Genomic DNA, 26,456 nt, shown 5'->3' on the forward strand with positions numbered 1-26,456 from the left:
AGCTGTCTTTACTCCCCTTCCTTTCACCCCCTGCCCTGCCCTGCCCCATTTACCAACCCTCTTCCTTCTCTTTCCCATTATGTCTCTTTCTTCCCTCCCTGATGCCCCAGCCCCAGTGGGAGCCCATCTGAGCCCACTTCAGCCTTGATCTATGGTGAATTCCAGACTTGGAGGCAGACGAGTCTCTGGTACTTACTTCTTGGCAGCTGGGCTCAGCCAGCACCCCGGGAGCCTTCCCTCCCAGTGCCTTCCTCTCCAGCCTGGCTCCAAGTCCAGGTGGCCTAGACGTCCTGGAGCCCTGGCAGGACACAGAGACACAGTCCAGGCCTGGTTGAGCTGTCAGCACATCTTCTCCAGCTTTTCCTGGTTGGGGGTGGTGGTGGCATGAGATCCCACCCAGTGCCTTGGCAGAGTCCCCAGGGAATAGCCAGTGCACAGGATGGGGGAGAGTTGAGAGATCAAGAGCAACAGAGGCAGAGCTGGCTTGGAGATGAAAGGGCTTTGGGCTCTGCTGGGCTCCGGGTGCTCACAGGTGGGGTCCTGCACAGAGCCCAGGATGGAACAGAGGACAGTTCAATAGTCCCTGCTCCTAGATCCTAAAGAAACCAGGCAGAACTAAAAAGAAAGCAGATGGCAAGCCCAACGGGAAGCTGCATCTGTAGGGGCTCTCTTGTTCACTATCACCTTAAAGTGATTAGGAGGAGGGTGGGCATATGGGCTCTTGGTATTTTTTATAGGCTGTGCGTGTGTGTGTGTGGGGGGTGCTGGGGGGAGGAGAGGGATCAGAGGGACCCAATACAGTCCTATGGACTCAGCAGACTTTCTCTGAGAGCCAGCTTAAGCAACAGCTTAGTGGTTCCCCAAATTGGACATTGGCACCTAGCCCTACCCTTACCTTTGTTAACCCTTCTGAGAGAATGTCACAGGACTCATTTCTGCCAAGCTACTCCACTCATTGTTTCCACTGTAAACACACACATACACACACACAAACACAGACAGACAGACACACACACACACACACTTTATCTAGAAAACCCAGGTTACTATTTACCTCTTCCAAGAAGTCCACTCTGATCATACTTAGGAAATCCATTGTTCCTAGCTTCTGAACCACTTTCTCTGACCCTCAGTTATAAACCTCTGGGATGGCCTTCTTCTGTGTTAATCAGATCAGACACTGATAAGCTAGGGCACCCCTCTGCCTTCTCAGCTGCCAGCCATGTATGTCTTATGCACAGGATTGGGTGCCCAAGGGTTTGGCCAAGGGTTTGGTTGATTTATTTTCCCTGTACGTCCATATCTGATGCAGCCTGCCCCCCCCCCCCCGTGCTCTTTCCCACTTCCAGTAAAACCTGTAAGAATGAGGCTGATACCCGCTGTCTCTCTCAGATGCCTCATCTCCAAGTCAGGACTCCCAGCAGCAAGTCTATATATCCCTGAGCCCTGTCTACCCTTCAGAGCAGAGCTGCTTTAGAGCACAGCAGAAGGTACACTGGGCAGGGCCACATCTACCATAAAAGATGAAGTTGCACCCATGTATGGACACCCAATCTCCCCAGCCTTCTCAAGGGTGTGGACTCTGGGTCAGTTCTCACTTGATCCCACTTAGGCAGCTGCCTAAAGGGCTTGGGGACAGGGTAAGTATCTGTCCCAGAAAGAAGGTTTGCATTTCTGGAGACTCAGCCAGGGCTTACCAAGGATGGAGAACTGAAAGGAAACAGTCAGTCCTATATAATAAGACATCTCCTCTATGCCAACAGGAAATTGTTGTTGCTATTGTTTCGCTAGATGGAGGACTGAATTCAGGGGTGCTTTACCTCTGCCACTAAGTTACATCCTTTTTATTTTATTTTTTATTTTGAGACAGGGTCTCACTAAGGTGCCCAAGCTGGCCTTGAATTTTCAACCCTCCTGCCTCAGCTTCCCGGGTCACTGGGATTATGGGCATGTGTCACTGTGCCAGGCCCAACAACAATTTTTAGGATAAATATTGTAAACTAAATAGGATTCCAAAGGCCAAGTGTCTTCCCCTCCACTGGCTAATGCAAGTTTTATTCAACAGTTTTATCATTTCGTGTTTAATGAGAATTGGCTACAAATGAGATTGTATATTAGGTGCATTCATTTTCTCACTTAGTCTTTACAATAACTTGTGAGGTAAATTATCAGTAAACCTATTTTACCTATAAGGAATACTGAGGCTTTCATAGGCAGCCAGTGACAGAGAAGAATTTCATTCCGTAGCTTTTGTTTTCCAGCATGGCGCTCTATTGTTTACAGCTGAGATGCACAGACTTTTGGAATTCACAGACCAAAAACATTTCAAAAATGATTTTTAGGAACAAACACAGAACCCTATGCCAACTTTTTATTTGGCCAAAGACATAACAAATATCATCTCCCAGCACCAGGATTTCATAAAAGGGCATTTTCACACAGAAAAATGTGGCAAGGATATAATCTCAGAATAGAGACAGCCTTCTAAGAAAGGACAGTTGGCAACCTCAAACTAAAATATCCTACACTGTTGTGTGTGTGTGTGTGTGTGTGTGTGTTTCATTTCAAGCAGGACTGGCCAAAATTTTGGCATTGCAGAGTAGTATGGGATCCACTGCACTATCCTGGAGCTGCTTCTTCAAGCAAGAAGAATGCCCTTGGTCTACAGGCAAATAAACTTCTGGAATTTTCCCCCTATGCCCATCCAGGTCCCTACCAAATAAGGTCTGAGGTTGATATATATAATCAGCTACATGCCTACTCCATCTCCGCCAGGTCTTCTGAATTTCACTAACATTTAGTATCTCTTTCAGGGAAGGAAGCCCATCCTTCCCAGCCATCTTCTCTCTTAGATCCAGATCTTTTTTAGGTTTGCATTCCAGGAATACCCAGGTCTCCTGCTTATGCCCTAGTATCCCCACTGATGCTGAGAACAGCAGGTCTATTCCTTATCCTAGTCCTAAGTCAGGCCCTTCCCCTTGCTGGGGTCCTTAGTTCCTCACAGCAGTTCAGTGGAATTAGAGGAACCAGAGCAGATCCCAGGTATTCTGGGAGTGAGCAATGGGAAGAGTATGGAATGTGGGAGCTCCATTCCCTCTCCATTCTTGGCTACCTCTATCAGCCATGCCAGACTCAGAACTACCCCTCCCTCATGTTTCCGTGCCTATCTCACACTACCTGTGTGAACCATCTGGGCTATAGGGCAGAACCTGACCTGTGAACTCTTGGTCAAAGCTCCAGCTCTACCATTTTCTTGCTATGGGCCTTTGGCAAGTTACTTGACCTCTCTGTGCCAATTTCATGTGGTTTAATAAATGATATGTAAACTATAAAGTGTTGGACACATGTCTCTCACCAAATATAACCCCTACCTCTAAGAAGTTCACCCAACAAGCTCAGTGAGGTTTTCCTTCTCAAATCTCTCATGATTTCCTGTCCCTAGTTTTGTCCTTTATTCCTGAGCATAATTCTAGCTTCCTCACCACATGGAGCCCCCTCAGGGCAGGATTGGTAGTTCTTCCTTCTCCTCTATTCCCCAGATTGCTGGTATACTATGGACATCCTTCATTAGCACTTTCAGAAAGGGAGACAGGAGAGACTCAGTCTCCCTGTGGTCCTGATTTCTAATGGACATTTCTGAACCTGAAGTTGTCTTAGATGGTTGTGAATAGGTGGTGCTAGCCAAAGTGAGGGTAGGTGAGGTGTCAAAGTAGAAGAATTAGGTGGCCTTGACCTCTATCCAGCCACTGGCAGCAGTTCCCAAAAGTTGTGTCTTGGCTATATCCTCCATCTTTTCCCAGAATTCCCTTCAATGACAGTAGCTAACTTTCAGGGTTCCTTACACATTCTTAGAGTTGACACTTACTGATCTGCTCCCTATCCACCCTTGTGTTGGTGCCCAGGTGTCTCAGATGAATAGAACCTGTCTTATCCCTGGGGAGCTCTGTCCAGAAGGGACATGAACTGCATGTGCTGTGTCATTGGTACTCAGGTTGATGGGAGTTCATGGACCATGGGAATGGGGGGCCCGAATATGATCAAGATTTGGGTGGTCAGGAAAGTGTTCCTTTCTGGAGGAGAAGATGCCCTGTCATGGGTAACTGAGGATCCTGTGTGGGCTGCCTTCCTGAAACTGGTTAGGGCACACTAGCACCCAGTGGACAGAGAAGTGAGCTAAACAAAGGTCTTTCCCCCCCTCGTGGCTTGTACACCAGGGCAGGCAGGGCTCTTAGCCAGTTAAGAATATTCCTTCTCAAGGAGACCCAAGGACATTCAAGGATTAGGCCTCCCAGCATCTGTGCAGAGAACTGTCAGAACAGAGCTGCTCAAAAGTAGAAATGCCAGCTACGGGTGATGTCACCACCCTAGTCATCCCCTCCCCCTTGGGAGGTCCTGTGGTCGAAGAACAGCCCCTGAAAGGCTGCACACTTCCCAATTCCCCTATCCTACCTCCAAAATTCCTGCCCTGAGGGTGGGGGGGGAGGTGGTCACAGTAGGCTAAGAATTTGGATTAAGAAATCATTTAAGAAAAACTTCATGCTATTCTTCAGAGTTCGGGGATCTTTTAGCCTCCTTCCTGTCAGACTTGGTTGAGGATCCACTTCACTATGAACCAGACTGCAACCTTCCCTGGCTAACCGCTTTCTTCTAGTCCCAATCTATCCCCTCTTCCCATTTCTGAGCTAATCTGTGTCTCAGACTGTCTCAGGGTGTTGGAGAGTAGAGCTTATACATTAAGCTGAGCTAGTGGGATTTGTCCTTAAGCCTGCAGCATGTAACACCGGGAGGGAGGACACCCAGCAGGATTCTTCAGCTGGCCTGAAGAGGGGGTAGCATACGGAGTGGGGGCTGTGCAGCTGCTTATAGGGGGTCTGGATGGAGTTGGAACTCCCCTAGGCTGGATCACATAGGTGATGTCTGGATGGAATGGGAACATAGCGAGAAGGTGATCCAAAGCCAGTCCCCTAGTGCCAGCTCACCACAGGAGCCCTCACACAAGCTGCGGGTTGCAGCCCGCTCATCTCGCAAAACCCCATCAGATCCTCCCGGGGAGAGGCGCGTGCGGGGGGTGGGGGATCCGGCCTTTGGATCCCGAGTTGGTGGCTGCTGCGGACGCATTTCCTCGAAGTCTTACCTCGAAGGGCTGGGTCCCACCCGCGCGCCCTGTGAGTGCCTTGCGAATTTCCCCTACGCCCTTCTAGCTGGGCCGCCGGGAGGCTTCGCATGGGAAAGACCAGCGCGGGGTTCGCCCCCCGCTAGTGTCACTGGAAAACCCTGGGAGCCGCCCCGACGCAGCGCGTTTCCCGGAAACCCCCTCTCCAGGCTGGTTGCGGGAAGGCAGGAGCTCCGCATCCATACAACCGACACGCCTCCCCGGGGGAGGGTCGGAGACCCAGGCAAGAAGCAAAACGGACAGGGAAAGGAGAGCCCAGAGCTCGAAGGAGACCGGAAAACCCCGCCCCCGCCCCCAATCTTGAGGTGGGGATTTTGCAACATAAGCCAAAGCCCTACACTTGGCGGGGGGCGGTCCCAGCCCTTGGTCAAGGAGAGATATTTGAGGGAGCGGGAGTAAAGACGCCTTCTAACCCGGTCCCTAAGGCCCATAAAGGGTCCACCCCGCGCCCACGGCGGAGCCCGCCCCTGCCCCCCCTCCCGACCCCCCAGCCCGTGCGCCGCTGCCCCTTTAAGAAGCCCAGGTAGGCAGGCCCGGCTGCGGGAGCCGCTCCTATGGCAACCCGCGAGCTGCGGCGGCTTCATGAATATTCCGGGGCGCGGGAGCCCAAGAGCTGCCGGAGGGCGCTCCGGGGGAGGCGGCCGCTGATGTAAGCCCGGCGGGCCCCTGGGCTCCGCTCGGCTGCGGCGGGAGCCCCGGGACCGGCCGGCCCAGCTCAGTCAAGGAGGCGAGGCTAGCTGGCGAGGCACCTGCCACAGAGCCCCGGCGGCGAGACAGACTAACAGCCCGCTAGCCCGCGGGACGCTTGCCGGGGAGGCGCAAGAGCAGCGCGCTCTGCGCTCTGGAGAGGTCCCTGGAGCACCGCGACCGCAGCACCGCTTCTGCCCGCGCCCATTGTTCCCCGCGGGGGCGGGGCGCCTGGAGCCGGGCCGCGCGCCGCGCCCCTGAACGCGGGAGGGAGGAATAGGGAGGGAGCGCGGGGTCCCCGCGCCCAGCCCGGCCTGGGAGGAGGCGCAGCGCGGCGAGCCGGGGGACCCGGAGCCGGACTGGGAGCCACCCCGTGGCGCGCAGCCTTCCCGAGTATGGGTTCCTGAGGCAGCCCCGCGCTGGCGGCGAAGGACGCGTCCCCACAGGCGGACTGACAGGCGGGCGGACCTGGAGCCAGCCCCCAGCTCCGCACCCGCACCCCTATCCCCGGCTGGGTCCCGGCTCCCGGCACCATGGACAAGCTGCCGCCGTCCATGCGTAAGCGGCTCTACAGCCTCCCGCAGCAGGTGGGGGCCAAGGCGTGGATCATGGACGAGGAAGAGGACGCAGAGGAGGAGGGTGCCGGGGGCCGCCAAGATCCCAGCCGCAGGAGCATCCGACTGCGTCCCCTGCCCTCGCCCTCGCCCTCGCCCTCGCCCTCGGCAGCTGCGGGCAGCACGGAGTCTCGGGGTGCGGCCCTCGGGGCGGCGGACAACGAGGGGCCGGCCCGCAGCGCGGGCAAGTCCAGTACGAACGGAGACTGCAGGCGCTTCCGCGGGAGCCTGGCCTCGCTGGGCAGCCGGGGCGGCGGCAGCGGTGGAGTAGGGAGCGGCAGCAGTCATGGGCACCTGCATGACTCCGCGGAGGAGCGGCGGCTCATCGCGGAGGGCGACGCGTCCCCCGGCGAGGACAGGACGCCCCCAGGCCTGGCGGCCGAGCCCGAGCGCCCCGGTGCCGCGGCGCAGCCCGCAGCCTCGCCACCGCCGCCCCAGCAGCCGCCTCAGCCGGCCTCCACCTCCGGCGAGCAGCCCTCCACGGACACTGCTATCAAAGTGGAGGGAGGCGCGGCCGCGAGCGACCAGATCCTCCCTGAGGCGGAGGTGCGCCTGGGCCAGGCCGGCTTCATGCAGCGCCAGTTCGGGGCCATGCTTCAACCCGGGGTCAACAAATTCTCGCTGAGGATGTTCGGCAGCCAGAAAGCCGTGGAGCGCGAGCAGGAGAGGGTTAAGTCAGCCGGGTTTTGGATTATCCACCCCTACAGCGACTTCAGGTAAGATGCCCGGGTGGGTATCCTGTGGGTGCTTTGAGCGATCTCAGGCATGCTTCCTCTCCCACCCGTTGTCTCCCGGCCGGAGTTAACTTTCCCTCCTTGCGCTGGGAGCTCCAAAAAAAGCCAGGCGCCTCTACGCTCCCAGACACCCCCAGATCTCCTTCTGAACCTCGCTGGGAACTTTTCTTTTCTTGGGCTCCTGTCTTGTCTCTTCTGGCTGGCATTGGAGAAGGCTGAAAAGGTGTTCTGAGCCTGGCCCAGCCTTGCCTGCAGCCAGGATAGGGCTCTGCCATCTTAAGCCACACATTCCACCTCCCCCCTCAAGGCTGCAGAGTCAAGGTGGCCATCCTAGAGGCGCTCCAGGTCATTTAGCCTGCAGAGCACGGCTGTAAAGGGAGACAGACTTCTTAGTAGCTGGGCCAATTCCTTGGGTGCTGACTGCAGACATCAATATCCTCCTGGCACCCTGGGAAACTGCAGCCAGGCCCCTGTATGACTGAGGTCACTGGGGTTTCAGGCCCAGGATGAAAGCCACCTACGTTTTCTCAACCCTAGGTTCAATGCTCCTTGCTGAATGTTGGACCCAGAGCAGGCACCCTGGGCATCTGGCTTCCAGCCTGGTAGTGCAGAATGACCTTGCTTATAGTGGTCAGTGAAGATGCCTGGTGTCCTGACTGATGTGCAGCTGTCCTGTGACCCCAATCTGGTCCAGTGCCTCATCTCCACCAGAGTGGCCCAAGCTTTAGTAACTGCTAGATCTCTCATGTCAGTTGTGGGTCTGCAGGCAAAAGGTGTGACTGCCAGTCAGCTGTCCTGTGACCCTGCCCCCTCCTACATCACCTGAATCAGATGCCACTGAACAGCCGATGCCAGCTGGGGCCTGTGGGACATATGTATGTAAGAGGGATTGTTGTTGCCTCTGGGGTTGGCATCAGGGATGGCCTTACCCAAGCCAAGGATGAGGTCTTCCATTGCCCCTCTGGGCTTTCCTGACACACCAGGTTGAGATGACAGTCTGGGAAACAGTCATTCTTTTTAGCTGGGTTTCTCTCATTCTCCCTCTCTCTGGACCCTCCCCCCTATTTGTCTCTCTCACCTAACTAGCCTTCTTGCTTGCCTATAAAAATGAGCATTTTGCCAACCTAGAGCCCTCTTTGCAAACTCCAGGGAAACTGGATTTGTAATGAGAGCAAAGCCATTTTCCATCCAATGAGAGAGATTTCTCTGGTTGGGAATGACCAGTCAGACAACACCGGATGGCTTAAAATAGGTGGTGAATAGAGGCCCCTCTCTCACTCTTTTTTTTTTTTTTTGAGGGACTGCTCTTTCTTTTCTTTTTCTTTTTTTTTTTTTTTTCCCAGGGGAAGGGTTGGTTACCGGGGATTAAACTCAGGGGCACTCAACCACTGAGCTATATCCCCAGCCCTATTTCGTATTTTATTTAGAGACAGGGTCTGAGTTGCTTTGTACCTTGCCCTTGCCGTTGCAGAGGCTGGCTTTGAACTGGCAAATATCCTGTCTCAGCCTCCCCGCTGCTGGGATTACAGGTGTGTGCTGCTGTGCCCAGCTCTCTCTCTTTCTCTCTCTCCCCCCCACCACCCCCCAGGGACTGCTCTTTCTAACCCTAATATTCAGGCTTCCCAGAGGGCAAAGAAGCCAAGGGGCAGACTGAGCAAAGCTATAGTCATCAGATTTGTGAGCAAATGCTTGACCCTCCCCTCAGAAGCTGTGTCTGGATTTCCAGTGCATGGTTCCTAAAGAATGAAGTCCTCCTGGCCAGGACTGGGACTTGAAGATCCCAAGCTAAGCCAGGGAGGAGTGGGCAGGAACCATGTCTCCTTCATCTCTCTGGGTGTTCTAAGCTTCTCCTCTGAATACCTCAGTAGTGGCAACAGACCATTCCTGTATCATCCACTTCAGATTGTTGAGGGGCCCTTCCCTCCTGTGCTCAACCCCTGCCTGCCTTTGTGGTAGGAAAGTTTCCTTTTAGAGTTCTTGTCACCAAGCTCATTGCCAACCCCAGGCATGCTTAGCCTCCATCAACAAAAAGCACTAATTCGGGACCTTCTGGGCCCTGGGTCTTGCCCTGCTGGCCTCGCTTATTGGGGTGGGGAAGTGCTAGGACTGGGGTAGATTTCATCCAAAGGAACTTCCCACTTTCCTGTTCTTACCTCTGCCCTTCCTGGTGCATCAGTCTGCAGTCCCCCTGCTGTGGAACCTTCCACTTAACTGCAGGCTGCCTGGGACATGGAGTTGGGAGGAGGGTGGGTGACACAGGGAGAGATTGGATGCAACAGGACTGATAAATGGATAGTGGGAAAAAAGGTCTAACTGGACTTTGAATTTGGGTTGGTGCAACAAGCATCAGGGACTGGTGGTGAGAAGTGTGCATCCCTATGTGCAGCCTTGTAGCTATGCAATGGTGGGCCTGGTGGGAAAAAGAAATCCAAGAAAGATCCTCTCTGTGTATGCGTGTCTAAAGGGGTGGTGGTCATACCTCTCCTGACTCTAGGCCAAAATAACTAGCCTCATCTTCAGGTCAAAGAGGCAAGGGCCTGGCTAAGTTGCCTAAGCTTAGAGAACTCATCACACAACCCAGACTAATCTACTCCCACCTTAGTCAGCACCCAAGCATTGGTTCCTAGAGTTTCAGCCACCAGCGTTGGGCCCCTGTATGGAACCAATCATCATTGCTCTCCTCCAGTTTCACCAGAGTTTCTACAAGCATTGCCCAGGCCAGTTGAGGATTTATTCATCATTTTGACGGGCAGAAAGCATTGATCCAGCAGAATTGGTTTAATAAAGAATTGCCAGCAGACCATGATAGATTGAGTTTGTGGTTTAGAGTTCAAAGCTGGCTGTGATGGGCTGCTTCTGGCATCTGTCCTGGGGGAGGAAGACTGGATGCCTTTTCCAGGGCTGGAGTGGACTTGCTATGAGGGACCACCATAACCTGGGCTGTGACTAATAGTAAGCTTTTCTTGACTACCTCTGCTTCTTGTCACCCCCAACACTGTGTCCTACCTACCCACATGGCTCCTCCAGTCTACAAGGGCTTTGCCCTCCCCTCCCCTTCTGTTCCCCATTTGCCTTCTGAAACTTATATTTATGGTTAAAGGAAGAGGCCAGCACATGACAATCCCTGAGAACATTGCTCCCCAGGCTTCTGCCTAAGGCTGGCGTGGCTCCTTGGTCCCAAATGGATCCTTCCTTCCTCAGGTGCCATGTCCTAGAAGTCAAGGCTTGGCGGTGGGAACTTGAAACAAATAAAGTGTAGTGTCTAGATAATTCTGTTTTTCCAAGAAGGTGGGAGGGGAGAAAGGGAGTGGGGACAGCAAGGGAAGGTGTAGCTGGTTTTGTTCCCAGAGGCTAGTGAGCCTTTAAGCGTTGGGCTCCAGGGTTGGCCTGGATGTATGTACCTAATTTCTGTCTAAGTGGGTGTCTTGGGGGCTGTGAGGGTGAATGTGGAGGCCAGCAGGGAAGTCCCTAGGCAAGATGTCAGTTCTGGGACTTCTGCTGTGCCCTCAAATCTAGCTCAGCCTTGAGAATGGGGGTAGGCGGAAGCTTGGCTTTTCTCATTCCCCTGCCTCTACTGTCTCTTGGCCTGAGCCTCCTAAAGCTGTGAGCAAGGGAAGGGAGAGGAAGGAAGGGCCTAAAATATCTTTACCTTGGGGCAAAAACAGCTGGGCTCTGAAATCATGGACACTGGTACAATGGCCTAGCAGGTCCTAGGTATTGTCCTGACTTCCTGGTGCCGGTCCTGAAATACACTTATTGTCACTGCTTATCTCACATCACCTCTCAGCCCTGTCTGCCAGGAGGCCCTGCTTGAGTTAGGAGCCTTCTTTGAGCCTCAGTTTTCACACATAGAAAATGGCAAGTTCTGTTGCCTTTCCCTATGTCAACGGTGGGTACCACCTGGAGGTAAGAAGTCATAGTGAGCTGCCCTCTTCTCCTGGTCCTGAGCAGAGCTGTGGTGGTACAGTGGGCAGCTGGTTCTCTAGCTGTGAAGCACGGCCACCTCACAAGACTGGGGCTGGTGAAGCTCAGGAATTGCTGAAACCGAGAGCCACGACCCTCAGACAAGCTGGGTAGAGAGGCCTGGTTGTCTCTGTGGCCAGGCTCCAGTACTCTGGTTTGGCGGTAGCATGTGGGGCTAAGGGCTGTCTTCTCCCCTGCCTGGCCTTGTCCCTTAGTACCTCAGTGCTATGGCCGCAGATCTTTAGCCTGTCAGGTAGCCTACCTTGCATAGGGAGCTCCCTACAGTATTGGTTTGTCTGCCTGTCCATCTCCCCTCTTCTCCCAGGCTTTAAGGCAGTCCTATTGTGAGCCACACCTTCCTGACAACACTGCTTGGGTCACTCTGGCCACCATCTTCTGTCCCTCACTGGCCACCTCATTGCATTTGGTTGAAGCTTTGTTTGTTATGATGCTGCTTCTCACTGTAGCGTCCTCCAACTCACCCGAGGATTTTGTTGAAATACAGACTCTGATTTCAGTAGGTCAGGGTTGGGATCTGAGACTCTGCACGCCTGATAAGCTCCCACTGATAAGCTCCTAAGTGGTGCTGCTGCCGCCACTGTCCCAGCACCAGGCTTAAAGTACTGAGTTTAAACCTCCTGTGCTTTTTCTGTACTTGGCCTGAGTCCCCTGAGGGCAGATCCTATGTCTTCTCCCTTTGGTTTCAGAGCCCTGGGCCTCCAGCACCAAGCTCAGAGTGGTGGGTAAGTGCTGTGACCTGGGTGCAGCCAAGCCGCAGAGGTCTGCTAGCAAACTTGGGGATGTGAGATTCAGTCTGCTTCTCTTCCCATCCTGCACTGCTGTGTGAACCCTGCTGGCCCTGGATGCTGGTTTCTGGAGTAGGGGTGAGCAGGGAAAGCCATGTGGCTTCAGGACGGTTGTTAATTTATCTCATGTCACCACTTTCTCAGCTTCTGTTCCATCCAGTGGACCAGAGGGCTTGTCCTGGTTGGGGGAGAAGGGACCGGTCATACGGTGACTGCTGTGCTGCAGTGAGATTCCCAGAAAGGAACATATGTTGTCTGTAAGAGAGTCCCGAGGTGACAGGGCAGGGGAGCAGGTGTGAGGTGGCTCTGACAGTGGCCAGTTGGGAGGAAGACAGAGGCATTTGGGAACAGCAGCTGCCTTAGCACTTTGAGCAGGGGCTTGGCCCCAATCTTATGTGTTCTTCTTCTGTCCCAGAGTCTGCCCAGCAGCCTCTCCTGTGGGCTGGGCTTGCCTGTCACTTCTCCCTGCCCCCTCCTACCTGGAAGGCACCAGTCTCCATTCAGATGATGGGGCTGACAAGTGTCATAGCAGCCTAAGTGGCCCTTGTGCCAGCCACAAGACTGGCAACCGTGAGGGAATTCACCCAGATCTGAAGGTCCTGGCCCAATCCCTCTAGGGGCTTGTCATATAACTAAAGAGGCAGCAGCTCCAGCTTGGCTCAAGGGCTCTTACAAAGCTGCTACTGCCAGTTTCTAATTAATAGAAGGGCCACTGAGGCCAGCCAGGCAGTCCTGCTCTAGCCCAGGGGATGCTGAAGAATCCATACTTTCCAGCCAGAGAGGGCCATGGAAGGGCAGGGGCATTGTCTTGGCTTCAAAGAGGATGTTTTCTGCCAGCCAGGCATCTTTACTGAGAAAGCATTGCTATGGCCCTGGAAATCTGTGGTCCCAAGGGCCAGGAAACCACTTGGAAACACTCTCTACTATCAGCACCACTCAGAACTGAGGTGGGAGGTGAGCTCCATCACTGACGGTGCTCAAGGTAAGACCCAGAGAAGTACCGAGATCAGAGCTTGCCAGACAGCGTCCTGTGGGCCAAATACCCCAAACCCAGAGGTGCTGTGTTTGGCCAGCATAACGCATTAACAAATCTGAGCCAGCGTTTTAAAAGGGAAAGATGTAGGGGCTGGGGTTGTAGCTCAGTGGTAGAGCGCTTGCCTAGCATATATGAGGCACTGGGTTCCATCCTCAGCACTGTATATAAATAAATAAATAAATAAATAAATAAATGTCCATCAACAACTAAAAATATATATTTAAAAGGGAAAAAGAGGTAATATAAAAATATGGTTTGGGGGCTTCTTTTGAAAAAACTAGAAACTCTTGATGGCTCTGGCCTCACATTCCCACACCACAGCTAGCAGCTCGGGGAGAATAGAGGCTGCTCTCTTTAAACTGGCTTTTGCTGTCCAGTTTGCCCACAGATCCCAGTTGTCCCTAATGTATCTGTTTGTCTTAATCCCAGCTGTGTCACCTAGTCACCTGAACCCTGCAGGTTTCTGAATGTGTAGTCCACCACTTGAGGTTCACAGACCGTAGCCACTAACCACAAGGCACCTGCCATAGGCTGGCAGCTTCACATCTCTTGCTTATCACTCTTCACAGTGGCCCCCCAAGTAGTTTTATTGTCCTCAATTTATAGATAAGGCTCTGACGGGGATGGAGGAGAGATTGCCTTAAATTATATCACTGTGAAGTACCAGAACTGGAATTTGACCCTGGTCTCTCAGACTCTGAACTCATATTTGTCTTTCCTTTTCTCCCTTCCTCCCTCTTCTTCTCACTCTCTCCTCCTCTTTTAATTTTGTTACTTTTTTTTTAAAAAAAAAAGTGTAATTACATGACTAGATCAAGAGAATATTCTCCTGAGAATTAAAACATTGAGGTGGGGCTCAGCAAGGGGGTGGTGGTGGACGGTAGGCATAGGAAATTGATCAGGTCTCAGAATCCCAGATCTGGAGAGGCTGTAGCAAGCCCTGGCCTAGAGACCTTCTTGTATAGAGAGTGGGCAGAGAAACAGAGAGGGATAGTGACTGGTCCAAGGTCACAGAGGAAGTCTAGTCAAAAACAAAATCAGAACCAGTTGGTTACATCATGTGTCTACAAAGATCTTAAAGCTTAGGTTCCTTCCTGGCTTCCCACTTGGAGGGTTTTCAGAGAAGGCTTTTCCTGATTGGTTTTGTCACTTGAAGCTTCTTATCATCCCGGCCTCACACCTATTTTTCTGGACTAATAGTATTTTCAGGGTCCCATCATAATTTAGATTTGGGCTGGGTATGTATGTTGCTCAATGATAGAGCACATGCTTAGCACATGGAAGCCCTGGGTTCAGTCCTAGCACTGTAATAATAATAATAATAATAATAATAATAATAATAATAATAATATCATCATCACATGATAAGGGAATCTTTCCATATCTGAAGATGTGGAGTCTGGGGGCTGAGCCATGCTGCTTGAAACCCTAGTCCGATGGCTGCCACTCCTGGGGTTGTAAGCCAGGATGACTACCAACCTGCTCCTTCCTTGGCAGGTCCTAACTTCTGTGGAGCCCATTTTGGTTTTTGAAGTGTATCTGGGTACCACCAATGCTCCTATTCCTGGATGAGAATGATCGGGGCTCAGAGGGGAGGGGGACAAGTAGCCAGTAGTATCTGTGTTCTGTCCACCAGAGAAATAGATGGTCACTTTGTCTATTCATTATATCCTTCAGAGAAATGAGGATAATTGGTCAGTGGATTAGGACTCAGCATGTGACCAGACCGTGGTCAAAGCTCAGTCTCTAATGAAGATGGGGTTCAGTGTGTAACCAAGATCGGGACTCAATCTGAGGCTGTGACCAGGGTCAGGCTTAGTCTGTGACTAGGGTCAAGACTCAGTTAATGACCAGGATCATGGTCAGTCATGACTAAGGTCAGGGCTCAGTCTGTGACCAAGATAAGGTCCTGGTCCAGGGTCAGGGACTGAAGTCCTTGAACAAATCCTTTGGACCAATCTCAGGGCCCTCCCTGAGGCTCCAGGGTCTGGGGCAGGTGGGCTTACTGCCCCTGTCCTACCCAGGGCCCACCCCTTCAGGAAGCCCTCCCTGCATTCCCTGAGCTTCCATACCCCATGGTATGTGAGCCAGCTACCTCTGCTTCTCTCTGGGAGGTAAAGTACAAATTATAAATAAACAACAGTGCCCCTGCTGATGCCCATGCTGGAACCACCAAATCCCACACGTGACCACTGCCTGCCCCACTCTGCTTTCTCATTGTTGGGTCTGGTGTCTGGTATTCCCAGCCAGGCAGCAAACTCAAGGCGCCTGCAGAGCAGTGCTCAGGGCTGGGGACACGAGGCGTACCAGCTCAATAGAGGAACTCCCTTCGCCCGGCTGCACCCCCAGCTCTGGGCTACCACAAATTACAGAGCAAGCAGCAGGGCCTCCAGGTCTGATCACGGCAGCTGCGGGGGCCTGATAATTGGCTGCTGATGATTTTGTGTCTGTCTAAGCATTTACCCATGTGGGTGGAAGTGTTATGTCTGTGTGAACGAGGCTTTCAGAAATTAATATGTAATGGGACTGACTTAAGCATTGTTTTCTGGGCTTGGAGAGGGGCAAGCAAAGGGGGTCATGCCCCAGGAGACCATATAGTCCATTCTAACACTGTGTCTGTGATGGGGAAGGGGGACTCACAACAAAGGGGAGGATAGGGTTTCATCTCCTCTTGAGGTACCCAGGTCTAGTCTAGGGGAGTATAGACAAGTGATAGACCTGTGTGAATTGATAGTTAGGGGAGGCTTCCTGGAGGAGGTGGATTTGGGCTGGATCTGAAGGAGAGAGAATCATTCTACACACTTTCTGGAAAGCAGGTGTCTGAGAGCTTGAGCTAAGAGGCCACTTAGTTGGGGAGGATGTTGGCAGACACTGAGGGCAAGTTACTCTGAACCATCTCTCCTTAAGTTCTGTCCTTCACCCCGAGGGTTCTATGTCCATGGCATGGTCTCCCTGCCATGCTGCCTGAGCACCTTGGTCTTTGCAGCCTAGGGGAGCTCTCAGGCCGCAGTCCCAGGTGTGCAGCCCTGGAGAACACTCCTTTCTCTTGCCCTACTAGGCCTGGGAGGCAGGTGTTGCTGCTGCCTTAGTATCACTGAGCATGTGGCCAGGAGCCCAGAAGTAATTACCCTGTGGTTCCCATTGAAGGCTAGATCAGCCCCTATCAATGATTAACATGAATCCCAGTCACTGGAGTCCCCAGCCACAGGCTTTTCCCACCTACAGTTTGTTAGAGGATGTGAGGCATCTGTTCCCTTCCCCAGGGACGGGAAGGACCCTCAGTCACACAGATCTCATAGATATCATTAGAAGGTCCAGCAGAAAAGCCTCTGCAGACAGGCCATCTTGTTGCAGCCCAGAGGCTGGTCCACCTGGAGCCCTGGGGCCTCCCATCCTGAACTGGCCTAGCTTGTGATGACCCCCTCCCACTCTAGAGTTTGCCCCTCTGACCCTCATCCTGTTCTGCCTGGTGACTTCAGCAAACTCCTTTTCTCTCTCCATGTCCAGGGTCAGGGTTCAGTCTGAGGCTGAGAAGAGAGCAGAGCTAATTGGACAAATAGGTATTGAACCCGTAATCCTGACCCCATTAGTGCAAATTGAGCTGGCAGGGCAGGGACAGTGCTGCCGACCAGTAGAGCTGATGAGAATCTCTCCTTCCTCTTCCTGGGGATTCTGCTGAGGCCCAGCCAGGCATGACCCTGGAGCTACACAGCCTCCATAGTCCTGGAGCAGATGGGGGATCCTTTACCTATGGGCATCTTACTGCTGAGGTTTTGCCAGCCCTTAAACTTGAGGAACCAGGTGGGGTCTCCTTGGTCGTGTAGTTACACACCCAGCTGCCCAATTATATCATGGCCCCTGTAGAGTGATGGTTATTCTTTCTTTATTCCCTGGACATCCTATCCAAGGACTGACAGAGCAGAGACCTAATGAAAACAAGCTGAAATGTTGCACTTCTTCAAAGAGCCCCAACTATGCCCTCCCCGCTCCTAGGGGTCAATTCCTAGGGGCTCTTGAAGCTTAGACCTCAGAAGAGTTCAGTGTTGAGCACCCATGGAGACCCCAAGTCATACTGGAAAGTGTGCTTGGAGGATCCCTGTGAGACACATCAGCAGAACTGTCCACTATGGGTTGGCAGAAGAAAGAAACTGACAAGGCTGTCTCTCCTGCCCCAGAGGCTCTGGGGAGGCAGCTTCTGGGGATAGGGCCGAGAGGACAGCCCTGTGAATCAGAAGCCAATCATGTGGTCTTAGGTGAGGCCTCACTTTCCTGTACCTTGCTTTCCCCAGCTGAAAACGGGACTGAAGAGGGGCTGGGTTTTAGCAAGATCTCAAAGCCTAAATTGGCGATTCCTGCAGAGTTCCCTGGGGGCTTTATATAATCATGGTGCCTGGGCCTCCCCAAATTAGGCTTGGCAGGTACAATTTTGGAAAGCACCCCAGGTGATTCTGTTTCCGTCACTTTGGGAGCCCATGAACTGGGGCATCCCTATGGCCCTTCCTGTGTTAACAGTCTGCAGTTTTCTGATGGCTCCATGTGCTTCCGCCCTTCAGTGGCTCCCCAGAGCAGGTGTAAAATCCTGACTTCTGGGCCCAGCATCCAAGCCCATTGGTGATAGGCCCACCTCTCCAGGGAGCTGTTCCCCTTTCTTCCATACAGGTTGTTAGGAATCAGAATCATAAAAATGTGGGGCTGGGTGGGACCTCAGGGAACATGGCCCTTGCTCAGCTTCTTTGTTAGACTGTGTTTTCCTGGAGAGAAGGCCCAGAGACCCACCCAGCTTCGTGTCTTTGGAGCCCATACACTCCCCGGGGGGATCTTTATTGCTTGACCTGCCTGCCCTCCCCCATCTCAGAAGAAGGGGGGTTATGTATAGCAGTATTTAGCTCCCCTTTATGGGGCAGCCCTCCCATAGCTTCCTCATCGGCCCTTCCGTGACCAGTGCTGACTGGACTTAGGACATTCTGCCCCAAATCCATCCCCAAGCCGTATGTTGCAACGCAAGCCTGCTTCCTCCCTCACACTGGTGCACTGGTGGCACCTTCCAGCGTGAGCAGGTGAGCTCTCCTACCTCATTACCCCAGAGGTTGTGCTCACGTGCTACTCCACAACAATATTTTTGTTCCATTCGCCTGAGTGGTAGAACAGGAGGTTCCTGGGGGAGTGGTGTTTGAGTCTTCTTCGAATCTTGAAAGCTGAGCTGAAAAGTTCTCCAACTGCTTGTCCTCTCCCCAGTTTTCCCCAGATGGTCTTGTCAGCTGGGCGAAGCACAGAAGAGTTAGGCTATTAGCTTGAGGGAACACAGCATCTTGGCAGCCTGGAGCATTATAGAGCAGAGCAGATGTCCCCTGCTGTGCAGTTTGAGAATGTGTGCTCTCTCTCGCACATGTACACATACACTAGTGTGGGTCTTTCTGCACAGACTTAGGGACTCCAGAGGTCTCGGTCCATCAGAGAAGTGATGGATTGTTACCTTGAACTGTTCCTTTGGCCAGCTGTGCTGTCAGGATGGTGCAGCTACAATCTTTTCCTTAAGGAATTCTCTTCTACAACTTTCAGGGCTCTTCATGGTCTCCAGAAGAGTCCTGACTTTTTAGTCTGGTGTTCAGAATGCCCTCCATCTTCTCTTCAGACCCATGTCAGACTGGTGGGGGAATCTGAGTTCTCTGAGGTGCTTCCTTCCCTTAGCAGCTTCCACCCACTCAGCTGCCCCGGCTGGCCTCTAGCCTCTACACTGAGGACTCATGGAATCTGGTGTGTCTTTAGAGGTTGTCTAGATTCATTCTCTCTAGAACCAGTAGGGAATCTAAGAGTCAAGACTTGTTCAAGGTCACACAGCAAGTTAGTCCCCATCAGAGACTCCTTCCATGTGTGGCATGGGCCTCGAGCCACAGTGCCGACCTTCCTGACCCATCGACACCCCGGGCCCCACTCCATCTCTGAGGCTTTGGTAAACAGCAGGCCATGCTGCCCTCTGCTCCTGCATCCATATCCTAAAGCCTGGCTGAATTTCTCCTCTGGTTGTCCCCAGCCTATGGCCAGACAAGCTCCTCATCTCATTCCTCAGCTTAGGACCCTGTTTCTCATGGAGCTGGCCTGAGTCCTCACCCCTCTGTGGAGTGGGTCTGCCCTTCCCCAAGACAGGGCTGCTTGAGGTGGGGCCAGTCCATCTCTCTCAGAATTCTCATAACCCTCAGTCCGAGCCCTGCATCTTAGTGGTCACAAAAATAACTATGATGATGATGATAATGGCTAAATACATCAAGTATTTATGCTATAGAGTGTGTTAGAAATACCATCTTGTTTCCTTCTCCCAGAGTCCTGGGACATGGGCATTAATGGTCTCATTTTGCACATGAGAAAATGGGCTTGGAGAGGTTAAGTGACTTGCCCAGGGCTGCACAGAAGTGGCCAAACCCTGGAGCAGTCTTGTCATCACTGTGGAGCTTATTAGCAATGCGGCTGTCAGGCTCCACCCCACACCTACTAAAGCCCACTAGTGTGGCCCTTAGGAGGATCCCTGAGTGTTCATATGTGCAGAGGCACTACACTGTGTGACAGAAGGGTCGCAGACATGGAAGAGAAGATCAATCACCCTCAGACAGCTCACTTTCTCCCTGGAAAGTGGCCAAGATTATCCCTAAATGTATCATGACAGGCTAGGACCTCGGCCCAGGTCAGAAAAGGGCCAAAGAGCTAGGGGAATAGGGTCATTTGGAGTTTAAACAACAACAACAAATCTTGTTACTCAAAAGAACTATCATCACAGAAAAATTAGAAAATAAAGGTATGTCAAAATCCAAACCTGCCTCCACCCCCAGCCCCCATGAACCAAGCACTTGGTGCCCTTGGCTTTAAATCTAACTGTCTGAGGCAGCCTCTGGCAGCCCAGGGAGAAGCTACCTGGGAGCCCTGTGATTCTGAGTCAGAGATTTTGAGGTGGGTTAAAAATAGAGCCCTGGTGGCTAGGCAGTGGTGGGAGGAAGAAAACAATTCATCTATTATAGTGGAGGGACCCTGGGGTCAGTGAGGGGAGGCTGTGCAGGAAGGAGGCAGTGGTGGGGGGCAGGAGGGTGTGTGTGGGTATTCTGTCTCCAGTGATCTATGCAGGTCAGGCTGGAAACAGTCTCAGCCTCAGTTGCCATCTTTAGAGAGCCTAAAAACAAAGGTAATGGAAAAGGATAGATGGGAGAAATTGAAGACATGGACAAGAGAGGGGATCTCCCATAAGGTCCCTGGGGAGGAAAAGGGGATGGTATAAAGCAGGTAAGTGGAAGAGATCCTGATTCCCTGGGGACTGGAAGGAAAGGAAGAGGATGAGGATGAGGGATACGCAATCAGGTCTGGTTGTGGAAAGCAGAAGCGGACATTCTGGTGGCTTCCCTCTTCTCTGTGGAGTACCAGGTGGTGTCATCCACTGATGGTGAAGGGGAACATGGCAGTCAGTCTCAGAGCTTTGAGGTGAGAGGCAGTCATCTGAAATAATTGCTCTGGAGAATGGGTAGGGAAATTAGCTAGAGGTTCCTGGGGGATGGACCCACAGAGGCAAGTGCCCGATTGCATTTGGACATTCCATGAGAATGTTGAGGCACAGGGAGCTAAAGGAACTTGGATATTTAGTAGAACTGGTCTGAGGTTGTGGGGTTTTCTGCAAAAATCCCATACAATCTGGCCCGGGGTTCTGGTGTTTGAAGAGGGCTCCAGAAAGGCAGGGCATCAGGATTAGTGTATTAGAGAGGTGCATGAACTAGACCATTATGTCTGGGGTGAGCAGATTACAGGAAGACAGGCCAGCTCTTTTGGGGAGGATCTGAGGAGTCAGCAGACTGTGAGCTCCCAGGACACTGCAGGATAGATGAAGCCCAGCTGCATGAGAGCTGGGCAGGAAGGAGGCTGGAGGGGTTGGCTCACCTGAGACTGCAGAGATGGAGCAAGGGGATGTGGTGACGTGGTCCAGAGTATGCAGCTGGGATGGATGCCTGGCATGGAGTTGTTAGAGTCAGGGCTTTCAGCTCCCAAGAGCTGGGGGTTGTCTGCGTCGATGATAGGGAATAGAAGTCACTCAGGGTGATGGCAGGATTTGGCATGGAACAGAAGGTTGAAAACCAGGTGCCAGTATTGCCGTGGTCCCTGAGGGTAGCAGATGGATGCTGGAAGGATGGCCAGCAGATGACAGGATGCCCAAAGGATCTTATAGACCTTTCTACCATAGGAAGGAAGTGGCAGCAGTAGGGAGAGGGGACAATGCTGACTCACCCCTGACCTTGAGGCATGAGGGATTTGGGAGAGTGATGACCTTACGATGCAATTAAGGTTCACTTAAGGAGAGAAGCAGAGGGGTTAGGGAGTAAAAAAGTTGAGATGAAGGTACCTGGAAGAGAACACAAGAGAGAGATTAGGGAGGGAGAGGAGGAGGAAGTGGAGGCACAGAGACAGGGAGTAATAAAATATCATTTGCCAGATTCATATTTCTGTAACATAGTTAGAAAGTGGGATTCTATAGTCAGCTTATTTGTGTTTTAATTCCCTTTTAAATTTTTTTTAGTTATAGGTGAACACAATATCTTTATTTTATTTTATATTTTTTATGTGGTGCTGAAGATCGAACCCAGTGCCTCACGCATGCTAGGCGAGCGCTCCACCTCTGAGCCACAACCCCTGCCCCTGAATTCTTTTTTATTTATTTATTTTTTGGTACCAGGGATTGAACCCAGGGGCATTTAACCACTGAGCCACATCCCCAGCCCCTTTTTATTTGGAGACAGGGTATCACTAAATTGCTGAGGCTGTCTTTGAACTTGGGGATCCTCCTGCCTCAGTCTCCAGAGCCACTGGAATTATAGGCATGAGCCATCATGCCCAGCTTGCATTCAAATTCTTGATCTACCACATGTAACAAAGTTCTCAACTTTGCATGCCTCAGTCTCCTCATCTGTAAAATGGGCATAATCACAGTATTTCCTTCATAGGGTTTTATGAGGATTAAATATATCCAAAGTGCTAAGACTAGTGCCTGTCAAACAGTAAGTGCCAAACAGAATTTGACTGCTGCCCTCCTCCATTTACATGGTCTTTATTATCACTTTGGGTGGTATCTTCATTGGTCCTGGAAAACCAAAGGCTAGATCACAAATGGAGGGGAATATCCCAGCTTTCATCTTTTTCTCAGACATGAAGATTCCTGGGTTATTAGGTTCCATGGTTTTTGCAGGGGTTGGAATGAGGGTCATGTGTTACCTGATGAAGGGTACGACATTTGCTAATACAGACATACAAGCCCAGAGTAGGGAGAAGAGGGAAGGGTTCCAGACCCAGGAGCCCAAGCTTTCTTCAATAATGGTGATTCACCACAAGAGTTCAAGATAGGGGCGACTTCATCATAATTTGGAAATAAAATGCAGACAGTGTGTGAGTTGGAGAGAAAGAGGTTGGGGCTGGAGACCAGGCAGGAAATGGGTGCAAGGGTCCAGGTGAAGAGCAGATCTGGGCCAGATCAGTCAGAGGGAGATTCAGAAATCACGATGGAAGAAGCCAGGTGAGACTTGGTAGCTTTCGGGGGGACTTGTGGGGATGGGTGGAAGGTAAGAGAAGGCTCTGGGGGGGGCGTGACTTGAGATTTGGAGCCCAGGTGATTGAAATGCAGACTGCGCTGCCCTCCAGGGGGACAAATTTTGCAGGCAGGTGGGAATGCAGGTCTGGTGGTAGGAGTGGTGTCTGACTAGAGCTGTCCACTCCGTGGGAGCAGGAGAAGATGGGCATTGGGTGTGCTGCTTGTTTTGGAGAGAGCCTGGGGACCATGGGATCTGCCCCTCACTACTTCTCTCCTGGGTATCCAGAGCCCAGCTGTGGCCTTCTGAGCAAGACTCCTGTCAGCTTAGAGAGTCCTGGGGTAGAGGAGGGTCCTCTGGCTTTAAATAGAATGAGGCCTTGGATTCAGGCATTTATGAACTCCAGTATGTCTGAGTCTGGCTGTCCACTGGTTGATTCTTTATCAGTACATGACACTGCCACCTTGGTTACATAGCTTGGATTTTGGGACTTATTCACAGGTGATTCTGGGGCAGAGCATTGCTAGGGGAGCACTGGGTATCTATTTCAAGGCTTTGGGAATACTACTATTTCTTTCTTCGTGGGTCTTAGTTTTCTGTTCTTTAGAATGGGTGCAAATGTTCCCAATTAACTGACTGCTAGTGACCAAGGTGCTTTTTTTTCGGGGGTGGTGTGTGGCACATACTGGAGATTGAACTCAGGGGCCCTCGTCCACTGAGCACATCCTCAGCTCTGTTTTTTATTTTATTTAGAGACAGGGTCTCACTGAGTTGCTTAGCATCTCGTTTTTGCTGAGGTTGGCTTTGAACTCACCAGCCTCCTGCCTCAGCCTCCTGAGTCTCTGGGATAGGTGTGTGCTACCACACCCAGCTCAAGTTGCTTTTAACATTTGAGAGGTGTACTACATCCCTACTCAGGAAGTACCTCAGAAGACTCCAGGATCAGGAAGGTAGGTCCCTTTGCATACTCTTTGAAGCCCCCACTTCTCCTGTCTCTGAGACAGGGGCTGCATGAGAAACATGCCAGAAAGGCTTGTCTTCCTCCTGCCTCCCACTGAGGTGCCTGATACCCTCAGACTCTAGAGTCCCACAGATCTCTCTGAATCTTGCCTCTGTTCCTAATTAGCTGTGTATCTTGGGAAAAGACTTCTCTTTGAGCTTCAGTGTCATTATCTCTAAAATTAATAGCAACCATAGTGTTGGTGTGAGGGTTAAATGAAAAAAAATCATGGAAAACACAAAGTAAGTGTGATATTTTGGGGTCTTTTCTTTTTTTGGTACCGGGGCTTGAACTCCCAGACACTGAACCACTGAGCATTCCCTGGTCCTTTTTATATTTGATTTAGAGACAGGGTCTTGCCAAGTTGCTGAGGCTAGCTTTGAACTCACAATCCTCTTGCCTCAGCCTCCTGAGCCGCTGGGATTACAGGCATATGCCATGGCCCCTGACTGGGGTCTTTATGAATAAAGGTTTTTCTGTCACCAAGGAGCCCCTGATGAAAAAGCCCAGACACATTAAGGAATCACTTGAGAGGGTTATGACCATCAGAATTGAGAATGAAGATGGACTAGGGAGCTGAGGATGCCAGGGGGAGGCTCTTGCCAAGTTTCTGGGGTTGGACCTGCAGAACAGGGCTGGCAGGCGTGACGGGCGCTGTCCGTGGTGCTGAACACAATTCTTGGCTCAGGCCTGCCCAGGCTTTCAGAGATCTGTGCAACCATCTGGCAACGAGCAAGGAAGGGTAGTCCACAAGGCCAAGGGCAGCTTCCAAAGCCTGAGTCCTTTCACTTCATTTAGGATCACTTTCCTGACTTCACCCTTCTAGACCACAGGAGCCCACCTTTTGGATGCCGGGCTGCATGGGATGTTTTTCACATCGCTGCCCAACTTGCCTTCCACCCAAGCCTTAGCCTCTGATGGGATCATGAATTTTCGGGTTATTGCATCTGGATGCTGGAGTAAATAGGTTCTGTTATCTAATTAATCAGGTATTGTGGCCCCTGCCATCTGTCACTGGCTTTCCTGAGTTTATTAGAGGTTTCCCTCCAATCCCATTCCCAGTAGATGCTTTGCTTTGTCTCTTCTCTGAAAAATTTAACTTCCACATCTCTCACCTCCTTCCTGAAAATCTGTTGGTTTGAGTTATTTATTCACTCATTTCATAACATGGAACAAAGGCCAAAACATTTACATATAACAATTAACTTCATTCTCTTAACAAGTTTACTAGTTAGGTACTGTGATTATCTTCATTGAGCAGATCAGTAAACTGAGGCAGGGAGAGAGTGAGTGATGGAGCAGGAGTGGAACCCAGGTGGGCTGGCCCCAGAGCCTGTGCCTCTTCCCACCAGATTATGCTGCCCCCTCAAGCAGCTCTGTGAGGCTTCCAGACAGTGATTTGTGGAGACAAATGCTCTGGTGTTCCGACCCCAGCCCAGACTAGGCACCAGAAATAACTTGAGCATCTGGAAACTCAAGATTGAAACAATTAGTCAGAATGTAAGGAAATGGGTGTTTTTGCCTCTCGTAATTTGGTTTTATGAAGACCACTAAATGCAAACATTCTCCTGTTAATTACTGTCTTGAATTTGGTCTGTAATTGAGAGAACTAGAGCTGGGGGGAGCGAAGAAACCCGCTGGAGTGGCAGGCCTGCCCAAGTCAGCATTCCCAGCCGCCTCGTGCACCCGATCTGTTAATTTTAGAAACTCCTCTAGCCTGGGCATATTATTAGCTTTATGTACAGAGGACCACATGGCCCTCAGTGGCTTCTCTATGCCACAGTTTTTTTTTTTTTGGTTTGTTTTCTTTACCCCAAGAAATTAAATGGAAAGGAATGACGGTGGTGTGTACATAGGGGTGTTTGTGTACTGTGTGTGTGAATGGGGATACCTGGACTTGGCTTCTAATGAGTATATACAGCTGTCTTGGAGTGACATGTGTGCAGCTGGGCAGAGAGTGTACACAGCTCAAAAACACCCCATGGAAGCTGAAACCATTCTCCTCCAACACTCATTAGGGGATGTGTTCTGGGTGTATTCTTTGAAGGAGGGTGTGATGGCTGGGGTGTGGCCCCAGACCTTCACTGGGTTGTCCCAGTAGCCATAGGGATATTGGAGCTGAAGAAGGGGTGGTGGGTCCTGGAGAAGGGAAGAAGCAGACATTGACATCTGGGCACCAGCCTTAGAATGAGAAGTTTTGGCTCCTCTGCGGCCCTGACTTTCAAAGGAGCTGCTGGAAGCTGCCTTTGCAGAAGCCGCCGTTCCCTGAGCAGTTTGACTTGGGACAGCTGTGTTGCCTACCTTCAGTGAGGTAGGCCCTGCCCTCTCCTTGACTCACAGCATCATTTTGAGTCTGCCAAAGAAAACAGTTTGCTGTGAAGTAATTTCTTTGCAAACCTGGAACTCTTTGGGCAGGAACACTTCAGTTTGGGGGGGGAGCCCTCTGAAAACTTGAAGAGAGGGAGCTCGTCTTTCTCCCATTTACTTCCTTCTGGCTTCTCTGCCGTGGAGAGTGAAAGGTGGCTGAAAGGTTATTTATTCTGGAAGAAGGTATGCTTATTTCTGCCTGACTCATACCTTTATCTGTCTCTGTGTAATTGTCTGAATTAATAGTAGAGAGAAAGAGCTCTGCGGTGCAAGTTCTCAGTCTTGGGACCAGCCCTGGGATGGTTGATGCTTGGGTGGGATCTTTGGAATGATTGGCCTTATCTTCTAGATGCAGGGTCGGTGCCTATCTGTACTGTCTCCACACTCCAGAAGGCCCTCTGCTGGACCAGGTAGAATGATCACCCAACAGAGATGAGTTGACTTTATACATCTTCATATTGCTCAGCTTCTCAGAGGCTTTGCCCTGAAGATCCCTTTGACCTCCCTGAGGAAGGACTTGCAGGTGCT

General features: G+C 51.6%; 1 protein-coding gene across 1 annotated transcript in view; it reads left to right on the forward strand.

The window, feature by feature from the left end:
• The first annotated feature begins 5,696 nt into the window (after window positions 1-5,696).
• Hcn4 (hyperpolarization activated cyclic nucleotide gated potassium channel 4) overlaps window positions 5,697-26,456 on the forward strand; it is a 41,714-nt gene continuing 20,954 nt past the window's right edge. Inside the window, exon 1 of the mRNA XM_046428134.2 lies at window positions 5,697-7,190. Within this exon, the coding sequence (XP_046284090.1) occupies window positions 6,394-7,190 (797 nt within the window). The 5' untranslated portion in view covers window positions 5,697-6,393. The remainder of the gene's footprint in view (window positions 7,191-26,456) is intronic.

Source organism: Marmota monax, unplaced genomic scaffold (assembly GCF_021218885.2).
Source record: "Marmota monax isolate L192 unplaced genomic scaffold, Marmota_monax_Labrador192_F-V1.1 WCK01_AAM20220418_F8-fsc00111, whole genome shotgun sequence".
Taxonomy (NCBI): Eukaryota; Metazoa; Chordata; class Mammalia; order Rodentia; family Sciuridae; genus Marmota; species Marmota monax.